The sequence below is a fragment of the Eupeodes corollae genome, chromosome 2, assembly GCF_945859685.1.
Source record: "Eupeodes corollae chromosome 2, idEupCoro1.1, whole genome shotgun sequence".
Taxonomy (NCBI): Eukaryota; Metazoa; Arthropoda; class Insecta; order Diptera; family Syrphidae; genus Eupeodes; species Eupeodes corollae.
In genome coordinates this window covers 70010255-70038214 of record NC_079148.1, presented here as the reverse complement: position 1 = coordinate 70038214, position 27960 = coordinate 70010255, and the positions used below count along the sequence as shown (strand labels likewise).

Below are 27960 nucleotides of genomic sequence, written 5' to 3'. Positions count from 1 at the left end.
ACCCTGTAGTTCATTTTCCAATCAGGTTCATTTTGTCTCTTCATGAACAATTAACGTCAAAACTATACACAACTACTCGTGGAACACCCCATTTTTTGACATTTGTTTGTGTTGTGTTGTGGCTTTTTTGTGTCAGGTGTCAGCAAGAAGTAATCAAAAACCAAAATAAAAACTACTTACAAAGCCTAGTAGAAAAAACAATATCATCATTTGATTTAACTCAAAAACTATGTTAAAAATTAATTAAAAACTTTCACCTTAACTAAATAGGACACAAAATCTAATAAAATGCTAGACTACGATATCGATAAGATGTGTAGAGTGTGCCTCCAAACAAACCTCGATTTATTTTTGCTCTTTGACGAACAAAATGCAATCGACGGAGTTTGCTTGTCCAATATGATCTCAGAAATGACAATATATGCAGTAAATAATCACAATTGTTGCTCTAAAATGTATACAATATTCAAAAAGAAAATATGTTTTAAACTTTAGATCCGTCGACATGATGATTTTCCCCATCAAATTTGCTCAGAATGCATGCAAAAAGTTCGTAGTGCATACGAACTCAAGACTCTATTTGAACGATCTCATCGTAAACTTCTTACTTATTTAGAATCAAATAACAAAATCGTAGATGACAATTCTGGCGATGTACAGAATAATAAGGGTGTCCAAACGGACGACTCGACATTATTCCCATGTGAGAAATGCGATGCTAAATTCATTTCCTACCAATCCCTAAGGGTATACTTTTTGGTTTAACCTATTTCCTAAAAGTTCAGCAATTGAGCCAAAATCTTTTCCTAAAATATTGTTTTTTGTTAGGACCACCGTACGGAATCGCACAAAGGATCTGAAAACATTTGTAGATTCTGTTCCAGAAAATTCAACCGAATCGGAGACCTCAAAAATCATATAGCAGTGCATCATCCGGAAGTACAACACTTTCATCCCCACGAATGTCTTATCTGCAATAGAAGATTCACTCGGAAAGAGCATGTCAACCGACATATGGCCAAGATACACAAATTGGAAAGTATACAAATAACGCCTGGAGATGAAGATAGTATACCAAATGAGAAGTATGTGTCATTCTATTGGGTTCGGTATTGAATCGCATTCGCCTAATTCCAGTAATTTACTTTAGTATAGAATGTGATGCTAATGATCTGGAAATGCTTCTTGAAACTGAAGCGGATTATGAAAATCTTACAAAGGTAGACGATAATTCCGAAATTGTATCTAACAAAGATTCTGAAGACTATGAAGTTAATAAAGATGATGATGATGACGATGACGAAGACGAAGACAATGGAAGCATTGGTACAGCAGAAAATCCAATTAGTAGTGACGAGGATGACAAGCCGCTGGCTGGTTTGCGAGATATATTCAATACTAAGACTAAAGGTATCTTCTTTTGTTTTCTTTTTATTTGTTGCACTCAAAATTTAAGCACCAAACTGTTCTCTATTTGTATTAATTTAAAAAGACCCAGAGACCCTTTCAATAAAAGAAGAACTCGATGATACTTTGCCTGAGAAAACATACTGCGCCCCGAAAACGGAAGAACTAAAAACTGATAACAAAGAAAGTTATTCATTAAGTGTTAAAAATCATCAAGTCCTAGCAAAGCCATTTAAATGTTCCAAGTGTAGTAAAACATTTACTCGACGCGGTCATCTCAAACGTCATTTTCTTTCTCATGATCTAAAAAAAAAATTCATATGTAATATTTGTAGTAAGCGATTTAGCCGAAAAGATCATCTTAAAAGTCATATGAACAAACATGACCCTACTAAAGCTTTTAAATGTGAAATTTGCGACCGATCGTATTTTAGAGCCGGCATGGTAAGGAAACACAAAGAAATGAAACATAACATGCAGAACCTGCCCCAAAATATTGACAAACCAGAACATTGTAAAGTTTGTAATAAGACATTTAGCACAAAAGCATACCTGCAAAAACACATGAATATGCATACGAATAAGTCGTTTAAATGCAAAATATGTCCAACGGGCTTTGAGTCGAAAGAAGCTTTAAAGCAACACAATAAATCGCATGGCAAGGAGAAACCATTTTTGTGTTCGGAATGTGGCTTGCGTTTCGTTAGAAATGACTACTTGCTGATCCATATGCGTAGGCACACCGGAGAAAAGCCATTCACATGTAAATATTGCGGCAAGGGCTTCCCCAGGAAAACCGATTTAAATGTTCATGTTAAGTAATAAGAAAAATTAAAATATTAATCCAAATTATAGAAAGCTACATAGCTTTTTTCGTTCTTCTTCTTGCAGATATCACACCGGGGAGAAAACACACTTGTGCACGATTTGTGGCAAAGGATTCCAACGATCTTATAACTTAGTGGTTCACATGCGAGTGCATACTGGTGAAAGACCATATCAGTGTGTCCACTGTCCAAAAAATTTTGCCCAGGGCAACGACTTGAAAGCACACATAAGGCGGCACACTGGTGAGAGGTATAAGTGTCATATATGCGAGGTTGGATTTGTACAGGGGTACCTTTTGACTCAACATAAAATCTCTGTTCATGGGCTGGAGAACGAGGCAAGGAAAGGTCGAGTTTCTAAAGTAAAACCAAATAAAACAATATCGGAGGTAATTATAAATTTAACAATTGTGCATTTAAATATATTGAATTAAAATTGTATTTTGCTTTAAAGATTATATCTGAAGCTATTGACGACACGAGTAAGGCTATTGATGATACCACGAGTTTAATTAAGAGAGAACCACATTCTGGTAACATTTTGTAAAGCCTGCCGTTTGTAGAAAAGTCCATAGGTTAGAGCAATATGCAATATCGAAATATAACTCTAAAATTTGGTATATTAATTTAACTAAATATATAAATAGTTTTAGGAGTTTTGGTTTTATTCATCAGTAAATGTTTAGACAGTGACGATGTTCAAATGGTAGGCATGTGCATTAAAGAGGACACAAGCGTCCACAGGTTTTTCTCAAAACCCACCTCTGTCTATCAACTCCTACTCTCACCTCCCCGCGGTGAACATCGGGTGCCTAGTACCTCAACTGGAGATTGGGTTCCAACCCGAGTGGAAAGTTGTTGGGGGCAGCAAACGAGAGAGGGGGGAGAAGTGTTTCCACTAAGGCACCTCTCCTTATCCAGGCGGCAGCGAACGAATTCTCGAGATGGAATCAACGGTGGTGTCTACAGTTCCAGTACGGTTGAACTACTTAGTAAACACCTTCTTCGACATATTCGGAGCCCAGGCCTGTAAGCAGCGGTTTATCCGGCTCCCTTTTCTTGGAGTTCTACAAAGGATCTGGCCGTCCAGGTTGGGGGTTGTGCCGTCGGGGTGACTTCCTGGCCACGTAAAAAATACCTTTAGTTGCGAAGCACCAACAAGCCTCGGATTCACTGTTGACAACCCACGCAAACGAATTAAGGGGCCTTACTATGTAACTCGATTCTACTTTTGATTCTATTCGAAACTCATTTCCGATTCTACTTTCAAATCGTACTACGTATTAAAGTAGAATCGGATGCCAGTTATACCAACTTTTTTTCAAAAAATGTTCTACTTTCGAACGAGTATCGAGTTGTTTGACAGTTTTAAAAACAAAATAATAAAAAAACAATAATAAAACTTCAAATTTTTGGACAAGAATACCTATAACAAAAATTTACACCGTTGTAATTTGGTTCAATTTGCAAGGAAATGAAGAATGGTACGAGCAAATTAAACGCAGAAGAATAAGAGATATTTCCAAGATAATGGAGCTGAGTGAGAAAAATTTTGTATATATCATACATACATACAAACATATATACGGTAGAATATTTAAAAAATAAATCGGTGGTGACAAGAACGCTGGAATTGCACAGCAAACCATGTCAAAAATACTTGCCGAAGTTTTGACTTCAATCGAAAGAGTCACGTGCACGCTGATGATGAATTTTGAAATGAATGAGGAAGAGAAACGAAAGTATAAACGCTATTTTGGTAAAAATTACGAATTCCGGGTGTAATTGGGTGGTAGATGAAACTCATATTCAACATTTTACTTACACTTTGATAAAAAAAACATCGCTCGCAAACACATTTGATGTAGAGTGATTATTTTCGATTTTGCCTTGTTTTGAATTCTACTTTCGAGTTACGTAGTTCCTCGTTTATTCGAAAGTTCATAAGAATATAGTTGGCACTACTAGAACTATTCGATTCTCGTTGGTTCGAAAGTAGCCAAACAGATACATAGTACCATTTTTTCGATTTCGAGGAATTTCATTGTAGAATCGAGTTACATAGTAGGGCCCAAGGACAACGAACTTCTGACATATACGTGGAATGTTAGGTCCCTTAACAGACGACGTGCAGGAGCTTCAAATCGATACCCACCATCTCTTTATCGATTTTAAAGCCGCGTATGACAGCATCTATAGGGAAGAGCTCTATCGAGCAATGTCTAGTTTTGGCATCACTGTCAAACTTATCCGTTTGTGCAGAATGACGATGGAGAATGCACGCTGCTCTATCAAGGTCGGAAAAGATCTTACCGATGCATTTGATGTCAAAAAAAGGTTTTAGACAAGGCGATGCACTGTCATGCGACTTCTTCAACATGGCTCTCGAAAGAATTGTGCAAAACTCAACCGTCAAAACTAGAGGCACAATCTTCCAAAGGTCCATCCAATTACTCGGATACGCAGATGATATTGACATAATTGGAAGATCAAAGAGTGATGTCAGTGGAGCGTTTTTAAACATTGCGGTGGAAGCGATGAAGATGGGTTTAGTGGTCAATGAGGGACACTGAACGACGACGTCTTGGACAAAACGTCACCATGGACAGCTATAACTTTGAGGTAGTTAAGGACTTCGTCTAGCTAGGCACCGCTGTTAGTACAGACAACGACACCAGCGCTGAAATCAAACAAAGAATAACTCTTGCAAATCGCTGCTAAAGTCCTCTCTCGAGCATCTAAAATCACCATCTATAAGACACTCATCATCCCGGTACTCATTTATGGCGCCGAGGCCTGGACCCTGTCAAAAAAAGATGAGAGCGTCTTAGGATGCTTCGAGAGAAAAATTCTTCGGGTGATTTTCGGTCCCGTACGCATAGATGGAGGATGGAGGAGAAGATATAACGACGAACTGTACGGGCTGTACGGGCAGCGACGTAGACTTAGCTAGATCAAACGATTAAGATAGCTGGGTCACGTAGAGTGCATGCATACCCACAGGACAGCCTAGTAGAGGAAGACCGCTGATCAGGTGGCGCGCACAAGTGGAAGGTGACCTCACCCAACTTGGAGCGGGAAACTGGAGACATCTAGCTAGGGACCTAGCTAGTAAGCTAGATGGAGAAGTTTGTTGGGTGAGGCCCTAGTTCACACAAAATCAGATATGGTTGAAACATTCCTCATTATTTGTCATATAGTATTGAGCAGGTTCAGACAACATAAGGGACTTAAAAGTTAGGCAAGTTTCTAGTATTTGATTGGTCAGCTGCCAAAAAATTACCTTATAATTAATGATTTAATTATTTTCTGCACAACTTTTTTTTAATGCTTTCTGTAAAAGGTATCCTCGTCAGTTTCGAAAAGCAATAATTAATATTTCTTTACAATACAAAATACAAATCGTGACTTACCTGAGTATTGTTTTCAAGACAATCATTTTGTTTGCTTGAAAAACTAACTAGTTGCCTTTTATCAAAATTTACGTTCAAAGAATGACTGCAAATTAAGTCCCTTATGTTGGCTGAACCTGCCCATTGAAAAAGGAATTTTTCAAATATCCTTGAGCGGTATTCTCAGTCGGTTCATGTTCAATAATTGTGGACAGGGGTTTTATACAGACGAAAACCTAAGTTTATATGAATTACAAATTAAAATTGTTAGTACCTGTGAGTGTTTCTAATGCTTGTTTCGATTTGACCACTTTAGATGCTGTTTTTGAATCCGAATTATGCAAATCTACCTATCTAATTTAAGTCAATGGGCAGATTCAGACGACATAAGGGAAAGGAGAGTTTCTAGAATTTGATTGGCCAGTTGCCAGAAAATTGCCTTTTATTTAAGGCAATTTTTTTAGAAAGTTGATTGGAGAGTTACGAAAGAAAAATCTCCCCAGCTATGAAGTCAATCTCATAGTGGGTTTCTATGGGGTGGCACCTAGTGATTTCGACCACATTAGCTATTGTTCTTTTTTTGCTTAATTCTTGTATACAAAACTTCTAAAGCCATCTGGAGACTGTGGCGAACGTGAAAAAACAGTTCTACAATAATACTATGTTAAAATGACAGCTTATAATTAAATTCAAAGCTGAACTTTATTACTATGTAATTTATATATTTTCTCAACAATTTCATTTAGTGTTTTGACATGTTTTTAGTATTTTTGCACGATCAACGGTTTGCTGCAAGGACAGTTAGCTTAACCTTTGACAAAGTGGAATGTATTCTCCGCAGTCCAGTTGATGCGGAGTCAAATCTTTAAGTTGCCGGCGGTAAATCACAAAAGTCGTCTAAGAAAAAAAATCACAGATGCAGAAGTAACAGTGTTACTTTCCTTTCAAACTACAGAGAAAATGCAAAATTTATTAATTCCATAATATGACTTGTCTTTTTATTTTTGCGAACTTTAGTTTACAATTTTGATTTTGGGAATGAATAATATGCATTTTTACTTGCATAACAAAACCTAGTTTTCTTCTTATCCAAACAAAATAAGCTATAAACATCAAGACCATTATGCTCGTACGTAGATCTTAATCCACCAGCTGATAGTTCTTGCGATCCAGCTATAGTTCGTTGACACATAGTGGTTCATCTACTAAAGTTTTTTTTAACTCTCACCGCACCTCTCATCTTCGTCATCGCCTTCAAACGATACAAATTTCTTTTCCGTTTTATTTTGGGGAGTAGTTTTTGTCCGTGGGTAGAGTAGCAGTTGAATCTAAAAATAGTAAAATACTACTATAGTAGCAAGAACGACAGCATTGACTGTGAGTATTAAATGTAAATGTTACACAATTTTTCCGCATAGCCCTCTTTGCGCTAGTGATTTGTCCGTTAAAAGTGGAACCATCGTGAAGTTGGCAATGCTACACACAATATAAAACATCGCATAGTGGGCGTATTGAACTCCCACAAATAAACAACTATGATCGATGATCGTTTGAGTGTCATCTCTAGTTATGAGATCATAAAATTTTCTGCAGGTATTTTGAATTAGCCGACGGTGTTTGTATTTATTTAATGCCGTCGGTGATTTGCATCTTTGACAATGATGATTTTTTGTTTGGGATTGTGTTTCATGTTGCGTTGCAACATCAACTGAAGGTAAATGTTTGTGAAGTAACGTTCAAAATTGTAAATTATTGACATCTGAGAAATTAACTTATTGCCTTGGTCTAAATTAATTCAAATGAAGTCCCTAGTGTTGTTTGAACCTGCCCAAAATTAGCAACTGAAAATTGTCTATTGACTATCGCGGTTATCGGCTGAAAATTGGCTACTATAATAAATAAATTGGGTGGTGCAACAGTCCATTGAGAACTATGGTCTAGTGACTTACAACTCTCCACATTTCCTGTTTGTGAGTCTTTTTAAGAATTGAAAGGACTTGCAACCTTTATGACGAAGATTCACTTTTAAAGGATTTGTCAATTCCTCCCAATAGCCAGTACGCGTGAAAAAAAAACTTTTAGGTGGCACCGATAGGGATTGAACCCAAGACATCTGGTATGAAAAAAAATTGTTTATAGTATTATTGAAAAACGCATTGAGGCTTATGATATACATGGTATGGATTATTCACTATAACACTGATTTGTATCCCTAAAGACAAAGACTATTATCCTTTAAATTAATTAAATTAAATTAATTTATCTAAAAATAAAAGCAAACATTCTCTGCATACAGTACGTTTTTTTTTGTAATTAAAAGGGTAGTTTATGGATCGATACAAATTCAAAATTTAAAATCGTTTAAAAGTGTCAAAATTCGGCTCAACTTTCCATTACCTCAGCACGAATTTCGACTCGCGGTTTTTTTATTCGATAGATATGTGCAAATAAATAATAACTATAGCAATTTTAGAGCGAGGAAACATTTATTTCTATTTTTAATTAATTTTTAAAGTTCACTTTTTTCCATACAAAACACTCAAAAATGGTTGATTTTGACATTTCTTTCCTGTTTTTTGTTCAGTGTTGCCATACTTGTTTTTTTTTCTTGGTAATTTCTTTTATTTTAGTGCTCAAATGGAAAAGTACTTTGGATATACCCAAACTCGCACCCACCCCAAATCCTATAGTGACCCCAAGCAGGGGGGTTGCAGGGGGGCAGCATGCCCTCCCTTACATACCTAGCTGTTAGTACGCCGTGCTATCAATTAAAAAAAACTTGTTTTTGGCTCATAAAATGCAATACAAAAAAAGTAGGGTTAAGTCCGAAAAAGAAAATATTTTTTTTTATGACTTAAAGTTGTTTCCTCGCCCTAATATTTAAAACATGTTCTATTGACACCCCTACCTAACTGTACAAAAAAATCAGAAGGAAATTCGTGCTGCGGTAATGGAAAGTCGCCCCCAAAATTGATTTCCACTGGTTTCAAAGTCTTTCCTGTCCTCTTTTTATACGCCACCAAATATAAAAACAAATATATAACTTCAACAAATTCTCACTTTGTCAATTTAACTCATGTGATGGTTTGCATTCTGAAACACCCATTATTCTCTCACTTATGGTATAGTAGCCTTAAGTCTGTATCATAAATGAAGTCTCACAACGTCACGTTACGTCTGCGTTACTTCAGTGTTGTTTGACAGCAGCTGCCTTCACAAAAAAAAAATATTTCCAACGCATTCGTAATTTATAGTTTGTACATACAGAAATGTAAACTTTCTCAGGAACATTTTATTTACTATAAAATAATAAATCCTTCTCTCAAAATAAATCAAAACCACAGAACCATGGAGTTCGATATTGAAAAAATGTGCAGGGTTTGTCTTAAAACCAATTTGGATTCTGTATTGTTGTTCGAAGAACCAAAGAAAATCGGTGGGGTCAGTATCTGCGACATGATTTCAGAATTAACCATTTACAAGGTAAGTTTTGTTTTATAAAAAGTATTCTTTTACTAATTGGAAATAAAATAACTATTTCAGGTCCACCGGCATGATGAGTTTCCACATCTTATTTGCTATGAATGCATGGAACGTGTGGAAAGTGCTTATTCGTTTAAGAAGGACTTTGAACAAGCTCATCGCAAACTTATAACATACTTGGATTCAATCAATAAATACCAAGCAGTTGCTGACATAAAACCCATACCCACTGAGGAAAAAAGTACCCAAACCATAGACTCAACTTTGTACCCGTGTGAAAAGTGTGATCAGAAATTTATTAAATACGAACGGTTGCGGGTAATTATTATCATCGAGATCGAGAATAAGGCAGGAAACATCCTTTAATAATAATTATAATTCTACTCTAGGAACATCGAGCCATTGCACACAAAGGGTCGGCCAATATGTGTCGAATATGTAATAAATCATTCAATCGTTTGGCAGGCCTAAAAAGTCACATAAGTGCGGCACATCCAGAAATCGGCTACCACAACTCCTCTAATCAATGTTATGTTTGCAATAAAATGTTTACACGCCGGGATCACGTCACACGTCACATAAGAAATGTCCACAAGATTGCAACTTCAGAAATGGGCTATGGGATAGAAGCGTATGGGAATTGTTGCACACTGCAATCTCGAGAAGTTTACTGATGTTTTTGTCTTTGTTTTGTATTTCAGAGGTGCAGCGGAAACAGAAGGAGATCCTTCAAGCCAAATATTCGAAGAGGGAGAATGCAACGAAGAGGGTGTAGTTAAAGGGGAGCTTAAACCATATATCGAATGTCTCGTGTGCTACAAACATTTCTCAAGTAAAAACCGTCTTAATCGGCACATGCAAACAATTCATCAGCTGGACCCTGCTCATATCCTGAAGCAGGAACAAAATAATGAAATGTATTCACTTGAGATTATTTTTAATTTTGTTAAATTTGCTAATTGTGTTTATCTTTAAAAAAAAACTAGGAATACATTCGAATCTGAGATGGAGTTGCTCGCCGAACCTGAAGCATTTAGAAACTACACAAATGAGGATGATGGAGAGATATCAAATGATTTTGATAATGAAGGCGGTGGTGGTGATAATGACGATGAAGAAGACGACGACGATGACGATGATGATGATGACGGCGATAATGACGGTGACAATGATGACGGTTTGGACACAGAAGACGAAGGAGCTATTAAGAATACTGAATTTGTAGCGGCGAATAGTTTTATTAAATGTGAAACAGAATTAACGGAACCTACACAGGATGAAGGTAATTTTTTTTTGTATCTGTAGTCAATTTTCTACTTTCCATTTATTTGTTTATTCTAAAACTCTATCTAAATGGAAAGTTTTGGAAAAATTTAAGTAAGGTTTACTTTTTCAAATTGAAATCCATTCCCATTGCTGAAACGAAACTTAAATATTTGTATTACTTCTTCCTCTACATAAGCTCTCGCCTAACATATATATTTAGTTATATTTAAGGTATTTAAGTTTCGTTCCAGCCCTTAGACACGCAAGAATTGCTTCGAATTAAAAGGAAAACTAATTTGGAGAATGGCCAACTATATATATACATATATATGAGATCTGGTCTACCTAATGTCCATAAATAAAAAATGTAAAAATGATAAGGTATCAATGTAAGAGTCCTAAACAATAGGACTTGTCTTTTGTTTATTGTTTAAACCCCATAGCTTACAATTCTGTGACCAAAATCAAAGAAAATGTGCTTGAAATAAGTTTTCTCAATTGTGGTCACTAGACGCAAAATTATCCCCATTCTTTTAATTCATTTAAAAAAAAGATCAATTTTCATACTTACTTACTTACTTACTTACTTACATAAAGTGGCGCTACAGTCCTGTGTGAACTAGGGCCTCACCCAAGCGGTCTTCCTCTACTTCGCTGTCCTGTGGGTGTGGATTCGAAGACCGGGCCGGAACATTGGTTTCCATGCGCTTTACGTGACCCAGCCATCTTAGTCGTTGGACTTTTACCCTTCTGGCTAAGTCTACGTCGCTGTACAGCCCGTACAGCTCGTCGTTCAATCTTGTCATCCACTCCCCTTCGATGCATACGGGACCGTAGATCACACGAATAACTTTTCTCTCCAAACGACATAAGGTGCTTTCATCCGCTTTTGTCATAGTCCATGCTTCTGCACCGTATAGCAGGACATGCCTTATATAGCAACACTTTGGTCCCTCGAGAGAGGACTTTACCACTCAATTGCTTTCTTAGTCCAAAGAAACAGCGGTTGGCAAGAGTTATTCTGCCTTTGATCTCAGCGCTGGTGTTGTTTTCTGCGTTTACAGCGGAGCCTAGGTAGACGAAGTCCTTGGCTACCTAAAAGTTACATCAGTCGATGGTGAAGTTTTGACAAAGACGTCGGTGTTGTATGTCCTTTCTTGACGACAGCATGTACTTTGTTTTGCCCTCATTAACCGTTAAACCCATTTTTGCCGCCTCTGCCTCAATACTCACAGAAGCCCCATTGACATCACGCTGAGTTCTTCCGATTATGCCAGTAATTGGACAGACTTTTGAAAGATAGTGCCTCTAGTGTTGACTTGTGAGCTCTGCACTGTTCTTTCAAGCACGATGTTTAAAAAATCACATGACAGCGCATCACCTTGTCTAAAACCTTTTTTGACATCGAAAGGTTCTGTTAAGTTGTTTCCAACCTTTATGGAACAGCATGAATTCTCCATGGTCGTCCTGCACAAACGGACGAGCTCGTCCCTGTAGAGGCTGTCATATGCGGCCTTGAAATCGATGGTGGATGTTGATTTGGTGTTCTTGCGTTTTTTCCAGTATCTGCCGTAATGTGAATATTTGATCGACTGTGGACTTTCCTGTTCTAAAACCACACTAATAAGGACCTATCACGTTGTTGACGATGGGCTTTAAACGTTCACATATTACGGCAGAGAAGATTTTATATGCGATGTTAATTAGACTGAGGTTCCATTCATCGGGCATGCTTTCTTCCGACCATATCTTACTGATAAGTTGGTACATGCCTAACCAACTTATCTCCAGCTGCTTTAAAAAGCTCGGCATTCAAGCCCTCCGCTCCAGCGGCAGCGGCTTAATTAGACTTCAGCTTAGATATGGCAATCTTTACTTCGTCTAAGTCGGGAGGACGGGATTGTTGGCTTTCGTCGTCTATGTTGAATGGATCATCCTGCCTGACAGCAGCATTCAGTTCGTCGTCGCCGTTATACAGTCTGCAGAAGTGGTCCTTCCATATCCTCAGCATTGACTGCGGTTCCACTATGATGTTTCCACTTTCGTTCTTGCAACCTTCGGTTCATACTATTATGTGTTTCCAGAACTTTTTTTTTTGTTTTCTTCTTAAATTCAATAAAACAAAATAGAAGATATAATATTATTGATTTATATTTGTATTTAAATACCGAAAGATTCATTTCATTTTGAATTATTGTGTCCTTACCGAGCAGCTGATTGTGAAACGTCAAAAAACCAGTGTGCACTTGGCTATCATTAGTTTTCATCATTGGTCGCATTCACAAAGCTAGTGGCTACGTCCATCCCATCGCACTTTTTGGATGGCTGTAATATCTGCCTTGTAGCAGTTTAGGGCTTCCGCTAATTGTTGGGCTGCACGTGGTCTGTTAAGGGACCTAACATTCCACGTACATATCCGAAGTTCGTTGTCCTTATTTCATTTGCGTGGGTTGTCAACAGTGAATCCGTCCGTATCCGAGGCTTGTTGGTGCTTCGGAACTTAAGGTATTTTTTACGTGGCCAGGAAGTCACCCCGACGGCACAACCCCCAACCTGGAGGGCCAGATCCTTAGTATAACTCCAAGGAAGGGGAGCCGGATAAACTGGTCCTTACAGGCCTGGGCTCCGAATATGTCGAAGAAGCCCTATAAGGTGTTCACTAAGTAGTTCAACCTTACTGGAACTGTAGACGCCACCGTTGATTCCATCTCGAGAATTCGTCCGCTGCCGCCTGGATAAGGAGAGGTGCCTTAGTGGAAACACCTCTCCCCCCCTCTCTCGTTTGCTGCCCCCAACAAATTTCCACTGGGGTTGGAACCCAATCTCCAGTTGAGGTACTAGGCACCCGATGTTTACCGTGGGGAGGTGAGAATAGGAGTTGGTAGACAGAGGTGGGTTTTGAGAAAAACCTGTGGACGCTTGTGTCCTCTTGAATGCACATGTCTACCATTTGAATATCACTGATTTTTGCTAGGAATCGACAAATCCTGCAAGAGTAATTCATGGCTTAAAAACTGCTTCTCGAAATAACTATTCCCATTCAAGAACTCTAGGTCCCCTCCAACCAACCCTGACATTACTCGCATAGAGGGGTATGGTTGACAGTTGTAATTTAATTTACGGTTTTATTGACTGCGTTCAATCTCATGTTGGATAGGGTATCTTGAATAGGTGGTAGGATTCTTAGATACCTTGAACGAGTTGGATAGCTGTATTGAGATAGCTCTCAAAAAATAAAAACAACTTTCAAGCTTTTCACAAAAAGCAGAGAAACATTTAAGCTTCGAAGTCAAAATTGTTGTAAGCTAAAACATTTTATGGTTAATTCAACTGATTCGTAGGACGATGATGATATGATAGGTGCGTAACAAACAAAACGAGAACAAAATAAGTCAATTTCGAAGTTTAAAAAAATAGATCTTAATTACCTTCTAAAATTCGGGAGCAAATAGCTTCTTCATCGTCTATTATGTACAGAACATCCTCAAATACAACTTCAACTAACATTTTGTATCTTTTTGTTTACCAAAAATGCAAAAAGCTGATAACAATTTTCAAGTTTCTTGAAATTCAACCATGTGTTGAATCAGCTGTTCTGTCTGATACCTACATATCCCAGAAATTCTTGGATACCTTTGAATTCCTTTTTTGACATCTCAGCTGTTATTTTACACGTAAAACACTAACAAAAAGGTATCCGGATACCCTATCTGTCTGAGATTGAGGGCAGCCATTCTGTTGTTTTTTTTTTAAACTATTTCAAAATTAGTTCTTAAACTATTTAAATGTTGTTAGTAAACGTAAAAAAAGTTCTACGTTTCAGTTTGTTTTATTTTTGAATTGTGTGTGTGTGTTTTTTAAGTGATGCTAAAAAAATGCTGATGCTGAATTTTAAAGGTAAGTTTTCATTTCATAAATTTAGAATTGGTTATCTTTAAATAAAAGCTGTGTATTGTAAAGTATGAATATCTATCGCAGTAAAATGTACTTAATCTCTTTAAAAAAATAATACAAACGTTTTTAACAAATAAGAAACCGCCAGGAAAAAAATTAATAATAAACGTTTTAAATATTAACAGAGAAAATAAAAATTAAATACTCACCAAAGTTGAACGTAATCATCAAAACGATTCAATCTATTTTATTTGAAATAAAAAACATTTTAATTGCGTTTTTATTTATTGATTTTTTAAAACGAAAGATAAAATCCTAAATAAATGATTTGAAACATTTTAATGATCACTTTTCCGTCACCTTTAATGATTTTATTTTTTGAAGATCGTAAGATTTTTTTTTGTTACACCGTAATCATTTGAAGATAACATACAAATTTATAAAAAATAGTTTTTCTAAAATAAAATTGTTTTAGAGTGCCAAACAACTCACCAAGTATACAAGAATCTGGTGTACAAGCAACTTTAATAAACAAATCTGAAGCAGGTGATCTTGGATGAAGTCTTTTCACTAGTGTGGCTTTTAGGTGTTAAACATCTTATTTATCTGACAAACTATGTGTGTATGTATAAAACTATCTTATGTAATATAATTTATTCTAAATATTTTTTGAGATGATTTGTTTCGCACAGGAATTGGAAAACATTGTTAAACGATTAGATACTAATTCATAGCAAATTCCTAAAAATTTCAAGTGTCTACATTTATGTATTACATATAAAAAGAACTAATTGATGAATTTAGTACCCATGGTATGATGGTACGATTGTCATACCAGACGTCTTAGGTATTATACCCTCGGATTTGGCATAAAAACTGTGAGTCCTTATTTCCTTACATTAGTTACATTGTAAGTAGGCAGGTTCAGGCGACATATGGGACGTGAAAGTAAGGCAAGTTTCTCAAATCTGATTAGCCAGCTGTCAAAAATTTTCCTTCCAATCAATCCCTAACTATTACGTCAAGTCTACTTCTGTCAAAATGACAATTGATCATGTCTTTTTATTTAACTGAAAGCTAAACTTTATAACTCCATGATTTATTTATTTTTGTCACGGCTTCATTTAATGTTTTGTGTAAAATAGTTCCTTGTCAAATTTGAATAGAAATGAGTAATATTTCTTTCTGATATAAAATAAAAGTCATGATAGACTTAAGGCTTGGCTGAGGAGTGTTTATTAGATAATATTGCTTTTGGTAGTTTTTCTACTATGAACTTAAAGTAGAGATTTGTGAAGTAAAGTTCTCAATTTGAAGTTCATGACACATGACACTGAAAAAGTAACTAGTTGCCTTGGTCAAAATTCACGGTCAAAGAATGAAGTTCACTGAAAATGAAGTCTCTTATGTTGTCTGAACCTGCCCAGTGACAAGGGCATGGTTTGTTCAATATATATGTCAACTTGGCGGTGGAACAAATGCCATTGTAGCTTTCAAATTTCTAGTAAAATGTCTGTTATCGTTTGATACTCGCTTTTGTAATCCACTGAAGCCAATAAAGGTTTTTTTTCCCAAAATTTCTTTTTATTTTTAAGAAGGGAAAACTATTTTTATAGATAATGCTCTAATATAAATGGAAAAGTCTGTTTGTCTGTATGTTTGCAAGTCCTTCACGTCGCATTCGTGTGCAGGTATGTAGAAATGGCGATCTCAAGGCAACCTAGCCTGAGATCCAATTAGTGCTGTAGTGCGCCGTTTTGATACCCAAAAACTCGTTTGACCTTTGATTGAAAAGGATAGATTGATAGAGAAGCTTCATAGCGATTATGTTAGAGTCGCATTGAGAAAAAAAATTAGGTCTTTAATCTTTGTCTCAGATAGCTCATCAAGTTCTTGAAAGAATGCTTTTCCAAAGTATTTCATTCTAGTGTTTGCCAAAGCAGGACATTTGCAGAGGAAATGGATTATAGTTTTACTTTCTCTTTGGTCACTACAGCTACGGCAAAAGGTTTTGTAAGAGATACCCAACTTCTCTGTATGAACGCCATATATAGAAGATCGTTTGTACGGGTTATGTTATAGGTGGGCCATATCTTCCTAGATATAATGCAGTTGGGTAAATTGCTCCACCTACGGTTTGATTCAGTTTGGTAGATAGAAAAGATTTTACCCTTTATAGCACCAAGAGGAATGTTAACCATTTCCGCAAGTGAGCTATGAAGGGCCGATCCTTGCCTGGCTAGCTCGTCAGCCCGTTCATTTCCCATGATACCACTATGGCCCGGAACCCAGATCAGGGTGACACCGAGGTTAATATTCAGGTTCGCACGCTCATTGCGACATTGCTGGACCAATTTAGATGAGGATATGGCCGGGTTAATAGCTTTGACAGCTGCCTGATTGTCTGTAAAGATAGCCACATTTCGGTTTTGGTTTGGGTTTTGTTTAAGTATCTTACATGCCTCCCTTATTGCCAGCAGTTCAGCCTGAAAAACGCTAGCAAAGTCAGGAAGCCTAAAGGATTTGGCTAAATTTAGGGACTCAGAAAAGATCCGAGAACCAACTCCGCACTCCATCTTTAAGCCGTCAGTAAAGATGGTTGTGTCGAAACCTATCGACACGATGTCATCCTCCCAATTTTCTCTCGATGGGAAAATAACCTTAAAACCCTTACTAAGGTTCAAAGAAGGAGTGCAGTAGTCAGTGTCTACCGAGATAATATCTAAGGGAATCAAGTGTTGCTGTGACCATAAGGTTTTGACAACCAGCTATTTGATTCCTTCAGCCTAATATCGCTGCAGGAAACTATGTATTTAATAAAAAGGTCGATTGGTAGAAGAAAAATAACGTTTAAGGCGTCCGTTGGCCAAGTACGCATGGCCCCTGTGGTGCCCACGCAAGCTGTTCTCTGAACCTTCTTTAGCTTATTAATATTATAGCCTTTGCTAAGAGCAGGCCACCACACAATCGAACCATATGTTAAGATTGGGCGTACTACGGCTGTGTACTTCCATAAAATAATCTTCGACTGAAGTCCCCTCTTTTTGCCGAAAGTTTTGCTGCAGGCGTAGAAGGCAACACAGGCCTTCTTAACCCGTACTTCAATATTTAGTTTCCAGTTTAGTTTAGGGTCGAGTATAACTCCCAAATATTTTGCACTGGAAGACAATGATAGAATTTGACCGTTGAGTCGAGGTAGCGTGAAGGGCAGTACTTTAGTTTTGGTAGTAAAGAGCAACAGTTCAGTTTTACTTTGGTTAACTCCTAGTCCACAACTCGTGGCCCAGTTGCTAACTTTCTTCAAAGCTGACTCCGTGATTTCACTAATCACAGAGGTATACTTTCCTGACACCAATAGAACCAAATCATCCGCGTAGGCTACCGTCTTCACTCCACATCTCTCTAATTTAACGAGAATTGTATCCATGACCAGAAGCCATAGAAGAGGCGAAAGAACACCACTCTGGGGTGTTCCCCTACTTACGTGTTTTGTTGCGATTGTATTGCCTAGAGAGGCTCGAATCTTCCTACCACTGAGCATGGAAATAATCCATTCTCGAATGAAGTCTTCTACACCGAACTTAACGAGCGATTCTTCTATGGATTCTGTAAGGACGTTCTATGTCTAGGAAGGTGGCAAGAGTAAATTCTTTATAATGGATTGTTTGTTCTACAGTACGCACTATCTCATGGAGGGCAGTCTCCGTAGATTTGCCCTTAAGATAAGCATGCCCAGAGCTTTCGAGAGGTCGTCCAACAAGGATTTCTCTAATATGGTAATCAAGAATGCGCTCCAATGTTTTAAGCACAAAAGATGTTAAGCTTATTGGTCTGAAATCCTTCGCGGATTCGTGACCTCGCCTACCCACTTTCGGGATAAAAACTACTTTGACCTGTCTCCACGACATGGGCACATGTTTGAGAAGGAGACATCCTTTGAAAATTTGTTCCAGCCATGGAGCTGCCACATCATGCAACTTTTGAAGCATAACTGGCAGTATGCCATCCATGCCTGGGGATTTATATGGAGAAAAAGTATTGATGGCCCACAAAATATTTTCTCCGGTTATAACGGAATTGACTTGCTCCACATGCTACGTTTAGCTCTGTGGTTTCAAGCGATTCGGGGTAACTACCTACATGGCTGGAAAGTGTTTAAGCTACTTGTTACCGCGTTCTAATATCTGATTCAAAACGTTTTCGAGCATATCCGCGGGTAAAACTTATGACTTAGATATTTAATATTTTCATTATTTTTAGTAAAGGCCAATTCTGAGCTTATTGCAAGTGTTTACCCTGATTTACAAAAAAAAACATACATTACGATCAATTCCTCTGTCAAATATTGATTCTAACACGAACAAACGATGATGTTTTGAAAATAAAAGGACTGAGAAAAGAGCACTTCATGACCAATACAGCTTCATAACTCACTTAAGCTGTCCAGCATGCCCTGAGATAAGTTGCAATTGAAATCAGGAGTATCAGTAATGCTTATGCGAAATTCAGATACCCCTCGATTATTTAACCGTACAAGACTTCGTGATACACAAATGGGGCAAGACTTTATAAGTACCTAATATCTTAAGCGGGTGAACAATTTAAAAGGCTTCAATTCTCCATTAAAGCTTATTTCGCTATGACAATTTATAAGGCTCAAGGGCATACTAAACTATGACAATAGACAGCGTTACTTTTGGTCCTTTTTTGTTTCTTTTGATTTTTGAAAGCTTGCCAATTAACTCATGTATACTTGCCCTTTGAATTATCGCTATGTGCTATTTTTATTTTCTTTTACCACAAGGGCAAAGCCGCGGGTAACATCTAGTATAAAATATAGAGCTCAATTCCCAAAATGGTTTTTATTTTTTTAAATTGTTAATTAGTTAATATTTCGATTGCTATTAAAAATACAAAACATAGAGTTATGTTGTCAATTTGTCCTTTGCATAACGTTTTGCATTAAACATGTTTAGGTCTTCTTCTTGTATTATAGTTTAGGTTTATTAATCTTGTCAAAGGTTCGTCATTGCTATTTTTATTGCTATTTTTCAGATATGGTTAAACCGTCCTATCTTCTTGCTGATGGAGATTTCGTTTATCGTGACCAATTCCAGTGTTCAAATGAAGAAGATTATTCAACACATTTTAAACAAGAAGTACCAGACTCAAGTGTGGGGGAAGATTTAGAAAATAACCCGATACCTGTATGTAGTGAGGAAAATAAACAAAATCACGACACTTGGCATAGAACATTATCTAAAAGAGCAAGACAAGCTGGCAAAGAGTATGTGAATAAGAAAGGAGATCTCATTAAAGCCCGGAAACTCAAAGAGGGATGCTCGGAAAGATGTAGAATGAAATGCAAATCAAAGTTAACTGAACAACAAAGATATGAACTCTTCAATGAATTCTGGAACATAGATTCTCACAAAGAAAAGTGGAAATATCTTGCGATGAAAGTGTTATCTCAGCCAGTCAAAAGCCAAACCACACAGTGGGAATCGAGAAGGAAAGAAAGTCGAACTTATAATTTTCGAGTCGATGGAAAAAACATAATGGTATGCAAGCCAATGTTTCTAAACACCCTGGGCATAAATGACGCATGGGTAAGAACAGCATTGCAGAAGCAAGGAAAAAGCAGTATTTTAAAACATGATTTAAAACGTAGAAAGAACAAGAAACGTAGATTGGATCCAGAGTTAGTTTCTAGTGTCAGACATCATATATCAGCATTTCCAAAAGTTTTTTGCCATCACTACGAAAGCGATACTAATCGAGAATATCTGGATGCAAACCTTGACATCCGAAAAATGTATAGACTTTATAAAAATTGGGTTTCTGAAAATTATCAAACTCAAATTATCACCGCCAATGAACGACAATACAGGCATATTTTCAATAATGACTTCGATCTGCATTTTTTGAAACCGAACAAAGAAATGTGATTATGGTAACGTTTTCAATGACGAGTTTATTCCTAGGAGCTAAAAAATACAAAAGCCATTCCTTAAGCTCAACAGGAAAGCTTTGAAATTAAAGTCAATTTTGACAAACAAGTATTTATAACTTTGTTGATAAATTATTTATAAAACATGATTTAGTTTGTAATTTATTTTTCTTATTTATTGTTTAAATTGTTATGTAAATAAGACTCAATTAACTTGACGTGCCAAATGATATTAAATAAAAATCAAATAATTAACTAAGCAAGTGGTTTTTAATTTTTAAAATGCATCTAAAACATTCTTTGTAAAGTTTTCAGATCTAATCTTTATCAGTTATGTTTCCAGGTGTTCTCGAGACTAAAGTTATCTTTGACTTGGACATTCTTAAATATTTGTATATTTTGGAGATTAAACAAAAGTTGGGTAACTCGATGTCATCAACCAATATAAAGTCTTATTATATTTTATTGGGATAAAAATGTATTTAAAAAAAAATGGAAAGACGTTTATTAAGTCAGCCAATTTCAGTTCTTCATTTTGAATGCAAGTTATTAAAAAAACGTCAGTCCTTTGGCATGTCACAACCTGGAAAACCAACAATTAAGTGACTTTCCATTAAACATTATCATTGATTTGAGAAAACTTATCAATTTAATACAATCTGTGATATATATAGTTTAATAGATACTGCGACTTACATAATGAAGTGTTCTCCACTTTATTTAAAAAAAAATAAGAAATTTTGTGTTCAGTTTCATTCGTCAGTCCGTTGTGTGTTATTTAAATTTAAAATTCGAGCGAAATATCGCCGACTCAACGTTAAATCCCACTTTGAATTTTAATGTTGGTAATAAAGTTAGTTGCGAGTCGCACAATTTGACGGCCACCATAGCTGTACCAGAGTTTGGGTTATATTTGGTGTCTATGCACGTGCTAAGCCAGTCAATACGTGAGCCCTATGGTTAGTCGTTATTTTTTTGTGAATCTAAAATGCATTTTTATTTATTCATATTAGACTTTGATTTGTTAAAATGTAGTTTGTTGACATTAGAAATTACAAAAAAAAAACATTAGTTCTGGGGTCTATGTAACTTGATTCCACAAAGAAATTGCTCGAATTCGAAAAATTGGTACTATGTATCCATTCGACTACTTTCGAACCAACGAGAATTGAATAGTTCTAGTTCTTCATTTCCTTGCAAATTGAACCAAATTCCAACGGTGTCCATTTTTGTAAGAATTATTCTTGTCCAAAAATGTGATGTTTTTAATTTCCCATAGGAAGTTATTGTAATGGGTCCGATTTGTCAAATTGAAAATTTTGACATTTCTCGACGTTTCAAGGTCCCTAGAGTCGAAATAAAAGATTTTTTAGAAAGATGTCTGTGCGTGAGTGTGTCCGTATGTCCGTACGTTCGTGACGGTTTTTTTCCTCGTCCATAGCTCAAGAACCAGAAGAGATATTGATTTCAATTAAATTTTGTTATACAGATAATAAGGCAGAAAGATGCAGAAAGGGCTCTCAAGAAAATTGCGTGTCTGGTTTTTTACCATAGCAGTTTGAAAAAAGGTGAACATTTTGGTTAACCCTAGATATCTTACGAACCAAAAACGCTAGAGACTTGAATTAAATTTAATATAATATATTGTAACGTCATACCAAACAGGTATATTTTTTGAAAACAATCAATATAACGGTTTTTTTATAAATCAATAAAACTGAAAAAAAAATTTGTCACCTCTAAAATTTTACGACTGAAACATGATTTCATCTCTAAAACAATTTTGTGCAACGAAGAATAATGTTTTTGACATCTGATAAAATTTTAAGAAAAATCGAATTGACAGTTTTTTTTATAAAAAATAAAAATCTTAAAAAAAACATTACTCAAAGTTGTTAAAAATTGAATATCGATTCAAATATTTTTTCAAAAACTTGAAATTTAGGCTTCAAACTTATTTTATCTTATAAGAAATATTGTTTTCAACATTCTGAAGAATGTTGAGAAAAATCGAATTCACAGTTTTTTTTACAAAAAATAAAAACCTAAAAAAAATAATAAAAGTTGGTAAAAATTAATTTTCGACGGAAAAATTTTTTCAAAACTTTGAGATATTGGCTTTAATTTACTTTTATCTTTCAAAAAATATTGTTGTCAACATTCAGTAAAATTTTGATGAATGTACAGTTTTTGTACAAAAAATTAAAAACCTGAAAAAAATTAACAAAAGTTATTAAAAATTTACTTAAAAATATTGGCTTCAAACTTATTTTATTTTACAGAAAATATTTTTTTCGATATTAAGTAAAAATCCAACAGACAGTAAAAAATAAAATCTACAAAAAATAGTACGCAAATTTTGTAAAAATTGATACGCGTACATAAAGACAAACTTTTAAGCAAGACAAATCGACAGACGGGATGGGAAGTTATCAGTGTGGGTCGCATCTTAGCCTCTTTTTTTTTGTTTTTAAAACTGTCAAACAACTCCATACTCGTTCGAAAGTACAAGTTTTTGAGAACAAGTTGGTATAACCGTCAACTGATTTTACTTTCATACGTAGTACGATTTGAAAGTAGAATCAGAAATGAGTTTTGAATAGAATCAAAATTAGAATCGAAGTTCATAATAGGGCCCCTGATTATAATCTCAAATTTCGTCTTTTTAAGTGATCATTATTAAATCCTTAGAGATTTTTACTAATTTGTATTAAATTTCATTACAATACCTTACCTCGTCAGTCACCTGGCAGTCAAATTCTGAAATTTTTAAATATCTTACAATGTACTAAAAAAAGTGACTGGCCTGATTGGGAACAATGTATTAATTAGATTAGCTATCATATATGCTATGATTTAATAACTATCTTAAACAAAATATCCTTGATATAAAATAACAAAGCAATATTTCAACAAAAAAAATTGACCCTGTGACAAAATAAAAAAAGGCTTAGTTGCAGAACGCAGATGTGAAAATGTTCATTTTCCGATTTTGAGGTCGGAAATCTAGGGAGGGGGCGGATCCAATGTCGGTCGTAGGTATTCCCTTCCAAATTAAAATTATTCGTATTGCGTTAATGGATATGACCCCCATTATATTATAAATTATTTATTTTTTGTATATCAAAACAACATTTGTATTTTACTTCCTTAAACTTTGTTACTAAAAGTACTACTTTTAACTGAGGACTGGACCAAGAACATAATATGAATCGGAAATTCAGCCTTTTCCAAAAACGCAGCACAAATTGATCAACTTTTTACCATTTGACGATCCAGGGGGGGTCATATGAGCTATATAAAGCTTATACAGTTAAGTTGTCTAAGTAAAGATTTCATCTATAGATTTATTAGTAATTTAACGACATTTACCGAAAAGTGGTTTGCTGTCAAAAACAACGTTTTCACTCAATTTAGAATTAAAAAAAACTTAAGTAATGCCTTAAATTATTTTCATGAAAATTTTTCTAAGAAAAAGAGCAAATATTCAGGTCCTGAAGAAGAAAGCTTGAATAAGTGATCATAAATTTTATATTAAGTTGCCTTTAAGTTCTTTAAACTAGCTTTCAATTTAATTATAAAATTTTGTTGACACACATGAATAGTGAACATTGAAGTGATTTTTACTTGCGACATATAGGAACTATATGGTATGTTTTGCATTAGTAAACAATTTCGAACTAGAGCTTCTAATCAAATATAATATTACGACAGTAGAGAAGTCGAAAAAGTGGGTACCCCGATTCCGTCCGTCTGTCTGTCTTTCCTGGCTCCTACTGTCCAAACAACTGTGTTGATTGAAATTAAGATGTTCAGCCGATTAGCGTAAGGCGTTTTTTTTTATTTTATTAATACGAGAAATAACACCAGTCCCCATACAAATTTTTTGGTTAAAACATGTGATTTTTCTAAAACTTTCTCTAAATTTTGTGTTCTTTACCCATTTGTCCCCAAAGTTGCGCAGACGAAACATATCAAAAAATATTTTTTATTACTATGTTATTGTACCAAATTACTTTTTAGCTGTTACAATTTGTTCTTAACAGAACAATAATTAATTTTATTTTGATTTAAATCTTTATAATAAAATTATGTAATTTTTACATATATATGAACTTAGACGAAAATTTGAATTTCCTATACATATAAGTATATATTAATATAATAAAATGCAGTGAAAGTATAAAATTTGTTTTTTTTTCAACCTTGGGAACTAATGGGTTAATTTGGCTTCTCCCTACAAGAAAAACATATTTTGGTATTGCTACAGAAGGGTACCCCTCAAAAACCTTCATTTTGTTTTTAAATTTTCTCAAGAACTAATGGACCAATTTCAATAATCTTGACTTTCTGAGCAAGCTCTTTTTGATCATGATTTTTTATGAACAAAAATGTATTTTTTATTTAAAAAAATTTTTAATTTTGTTTGACGAAATTTAAATGTAAAATGTACATGTATTTATAAGCTCTTTATTTCGTGATTACCAAAAATATTTGTAAGACAACATTTAAAATGATTTTCGAAAAAAAAAGTTAATCTAGATTTTTTGAAAAATAAAATAGCATTAAAATTTTGAGAAAAACTTATTTTGCAGATACATGTTTAAATCTTAAAATATAAGAAATATTTTTAAACAGACTTTTTGGAAGAAATATGCAAGTTCTAGTGCATTTTATTTATTTCAAAATTGGTTTTCTGTTGAATACAAAAGATCTTAAAAAATCGAATAATCTACTTTTGAAGTGAATTTGCTTTGGATGCTCTAGAACTAATATTTAAACACGAATTTCAATAATATAAATGTCCCAACAACAGCAAAAGTGACATTTTTGTTAAACTAATGGCTAATTGCAAAACATAATAATCCGGTCATATCTATTGATATACAAGCTTTGAAACTCTTGAGATTTAAGTGAAAAAAGATTCTAAAACGTGTAATTTGTGAGTGCTACACAACCGTTTCTTCCCAGCTTATTTGTTTACCTTAATTTGTTTTCATTTAATTGTATAGAGAAATTATGTAGGTACTCAAAAGCACCTATTTACTTAAATTCAAAATACCAACAATTTTTCTCTCTAAAATATTTAAGTTTTGTTGACTCCTTTAAGATCAAAATACGAGTAAGACTGATAGCGATAGTAATAGACTCCCGAAAATAGAGTTCGAAAAACTTCGTCAAAAAAGCCCGGCATTTCTTCATATCAGATCCTCTCTCACTTTCTGGATTTTTGAATTTTTTAGCGTTCTTAGCATAAATAGAAATATATACAAGAGACGTTTATTTTATTTTTGGAAAAAAAGCTACGTTTCAAAACAATTCCTTGCATTTCTGCGTGAAATGCAGCAAAAACACTCTAAACTATTGTGTTTTAGTTCTTAAATATGGCATATTTAAAAAAACTTTTGGAATTTGGGAATGTTTTCATATGTAGGTAGTCATACACATTAAATAGTTAGACCATACTTTGCTGGACAACAGTGTTCTAAAATTATTTAATAACTAAAGTTATCATTTTAGCAATTAAAATGTGTAAAGGTTAGGTTAATATACTCGTACACATTATGTTATTTCAATTTTGTGAGCCTCCTTTACAAAACATTAAGGAACATTTTTAAGCGGAGAGTAAAAACTCATCTAAGTATAGATAATAAAAAAACTCATTGTTGAAACAAATCAAAAAAATACCGAATTAAATCCTTTCTTTACTACTTATTCGAAAGTCTTCCATTTCTTAAACGATCTACATTTTAAAAATAGAAATCATATAGAGTAATTTACTTTATTATCATAATCTTCCTAGGTTTGCCCAAAGCTTTGTTAAATATATTTGTATATATTTATTGTGAAATTATTATATAAATTTATCAACAGAATTATTTTGGTTTATTTTAATTTCAGTAATAAAAAAAGTAACAATAAAACAAGAAAAAGCTGAATTTAACTTCGCCGACAATATTTACACTGCTCCACCTCCGCAACAAGAAAAACGCCAATCAACATTTGATTGTTTCCATCGAATAGAAGATGGAAAATACGGATGTAATTTGTGTGAGAAAACCTTTAAGTCGTCATATCACGTCAAAAGGCACTTCCTATCACATACCCAAGAAAAGGCATTCCATTGCACAATGTGTGAGATGCGATTTAATAGGGCTGATCATTTGAAAAACCACATGACAAAACATAACCCCGTTAAGCCATTCCAATGTGATAACTGTGGTGCGAGTTATGGTCGTGCGGATCACCTTAAACGTCACAAAGAAATGCACCATTCAAACGATCCAAATAGTGCTCCAGTAAAAGGGGAAGTTTGCGAATATTGTAATAAGTCATACAGTTCTAAAGCCTATCTACAAAAGCATTTGTTAAAGCACACGGAAAAATGTTGGAAATGCAAACTGTGCTCCGTTGTGTTTGAAACTAATGAAGCCCTCAAGGAACACAGCAAGACACATAGCAAAGATAAACCGTTTCTGTGTTCAGAATGTGGTTTATGTTTTCCAAGGAAGAATTATCTCATCATTCATATGCGAAGGCACAATGGTGAACGCCCGTACAAATGCCAATACTGCGATAAGGGCTTTCCACGTTCTACTGACTTAAAAGCACATGAAAAGTATGAACTTATAAAAGACTTTGTTGGCTGTGAGTTTTTGTTAAAATTTTCATTGTATCTTTTGTAGATGTCACACGGGAGAGAAAACACACTTTTGTAACGTCTGTGGTAAAGGCTTCCCGCGACCGTACAAACTTTCTGTACACATGCGAATTCATACCGGCGAAAAACCCTATCAGTGCATGCACTGTCCAAAGGCCTTCGCACAGTGTAATGATTTGAAAGCACATATTCGACGGCACACTGGAGAGCGATTTAGATGCGAATTATGTGGAGCTGGATTCATACAAAAATACAATTTGACCCAACACAAGGCAGATGCCCATGGGATTATAAATGAGTCTCGTCTAGGTCGAGTGGCTAAGATACCTATTGCTGAGCCGATTGGAGAGGTAAGAATACATTAATGGCTTGAGTACTCCTTAAATTAATTCGTATGTGTTTGTTTTTGTAATTCTAGACGATGACCTCAGTTATAAATAATTCGGATGAAAAATTACAAATGGGACTTTCAACAAATTTACTATTTCGTGGTGTGGCACTTCATTAAATCTGAGCAAAGTTCATTTGGTGTGTTTCGTGTTTTGTTTTATTTTATTCTCTATAATATCTTAATGTAGCAAATTCTTACAAACAATAAAATGAAAACAAAAAAGGGTTAGGTTTAATATTAATGAATACAAAGAAATATTTACACTTAACAAGGAAAAAATCTTGTTACAAAATTCCAAATAAAATACAACCATAAAAAAGAAACAGGAAATTATAAACTTAATTTTGAAATTGTCATTTTTATTTCTTTTTTTAAATAAATTTTATCACTAGCACGTATACAACAATGATTTTAAACCAGGTTGTTTTTTATCACATCTAAATGTTCGTTTGTTCAAAATAAGTAGATTAAATCTCCTAATCATTCTCACTTTATTTAAAAAAGGAGTACACAAAAAAGGTTCGTTGCTCTTTTTTTAAAATTGAAATTGAAAAAGCTGAATTTCTTTGATGTTAGAATTTTTGAATTTTGGTGTTTTGAAAATAGCAATAACAAACAAAAGGAATCTTTGTTCTTTATGTACATTATTGCCAAAGTAGAGGCGATGTACAATGTACATTTAAGAAGTA

At 34.9% G+C, this 27960-nt stretch overlaps 1 protein-coding gene across 1 annotated transcript; it reads left to right on the top strand.

Moving 5' to 3' along the window:
- Positions 1 to 107: 107 nt before the first annotated feature.
- Positions 108 to 27613, top strand: LOC129944994 (zinc finger protein 91-like). Its single transcript, XM_056054652.1, has 16 exons — positions 108 to 426; positions 496 to 747; positions 829 to 1085; positions 1151 to 1410; positions 1493 to 2225; positions 2299 to 2620; positions 2689 to 2767; positions 2888 to 2940; positions 8834 to 9109; positions 9170 to 9427; positions 9499 to 9740; positions 9811 to 10026; positions 10096 to 10391; positions 26121 to 26838; positions 26906 to 27230; positions 27299 to 27613. Exons 1-16 carry the CDS (start codon positions 289 to 291, stop codon positions 27386 to 27388), a joined length of 4515 nt encoding a protein of 1504 aa, XP_055910627.1. The 5' UTR covers positions 108 to 288; the 3' UTR covers positions 27389 to 27613.
- Positions 27614 to 27960: the final 347 nt, after the last annotated feature.

Bases quoted from the DNA above. Each gene is read 5' to 3' on its own strand.
- LOC129944994 (XM_056054652.1), top strand. From the start codon at position 289: ATGCTAGACTACGATATCGATAAGATGTGTAGAGTGTGCCTCCAAACA. The intron at 1,086-1,150 runs GTATGTGTCATT...AATTTACTTTAG, and splicing joins GATAGTATACCAAATGAGAA to TATAGAATGTGATGCTAATG. The intron at 26,839-26,905 runs GTATGAACTTAT...TATCTTTTGTAG, and splicing joins GACTTAAAAGCACATGAAAA to ATGTCACACGGGAGAGAAAA.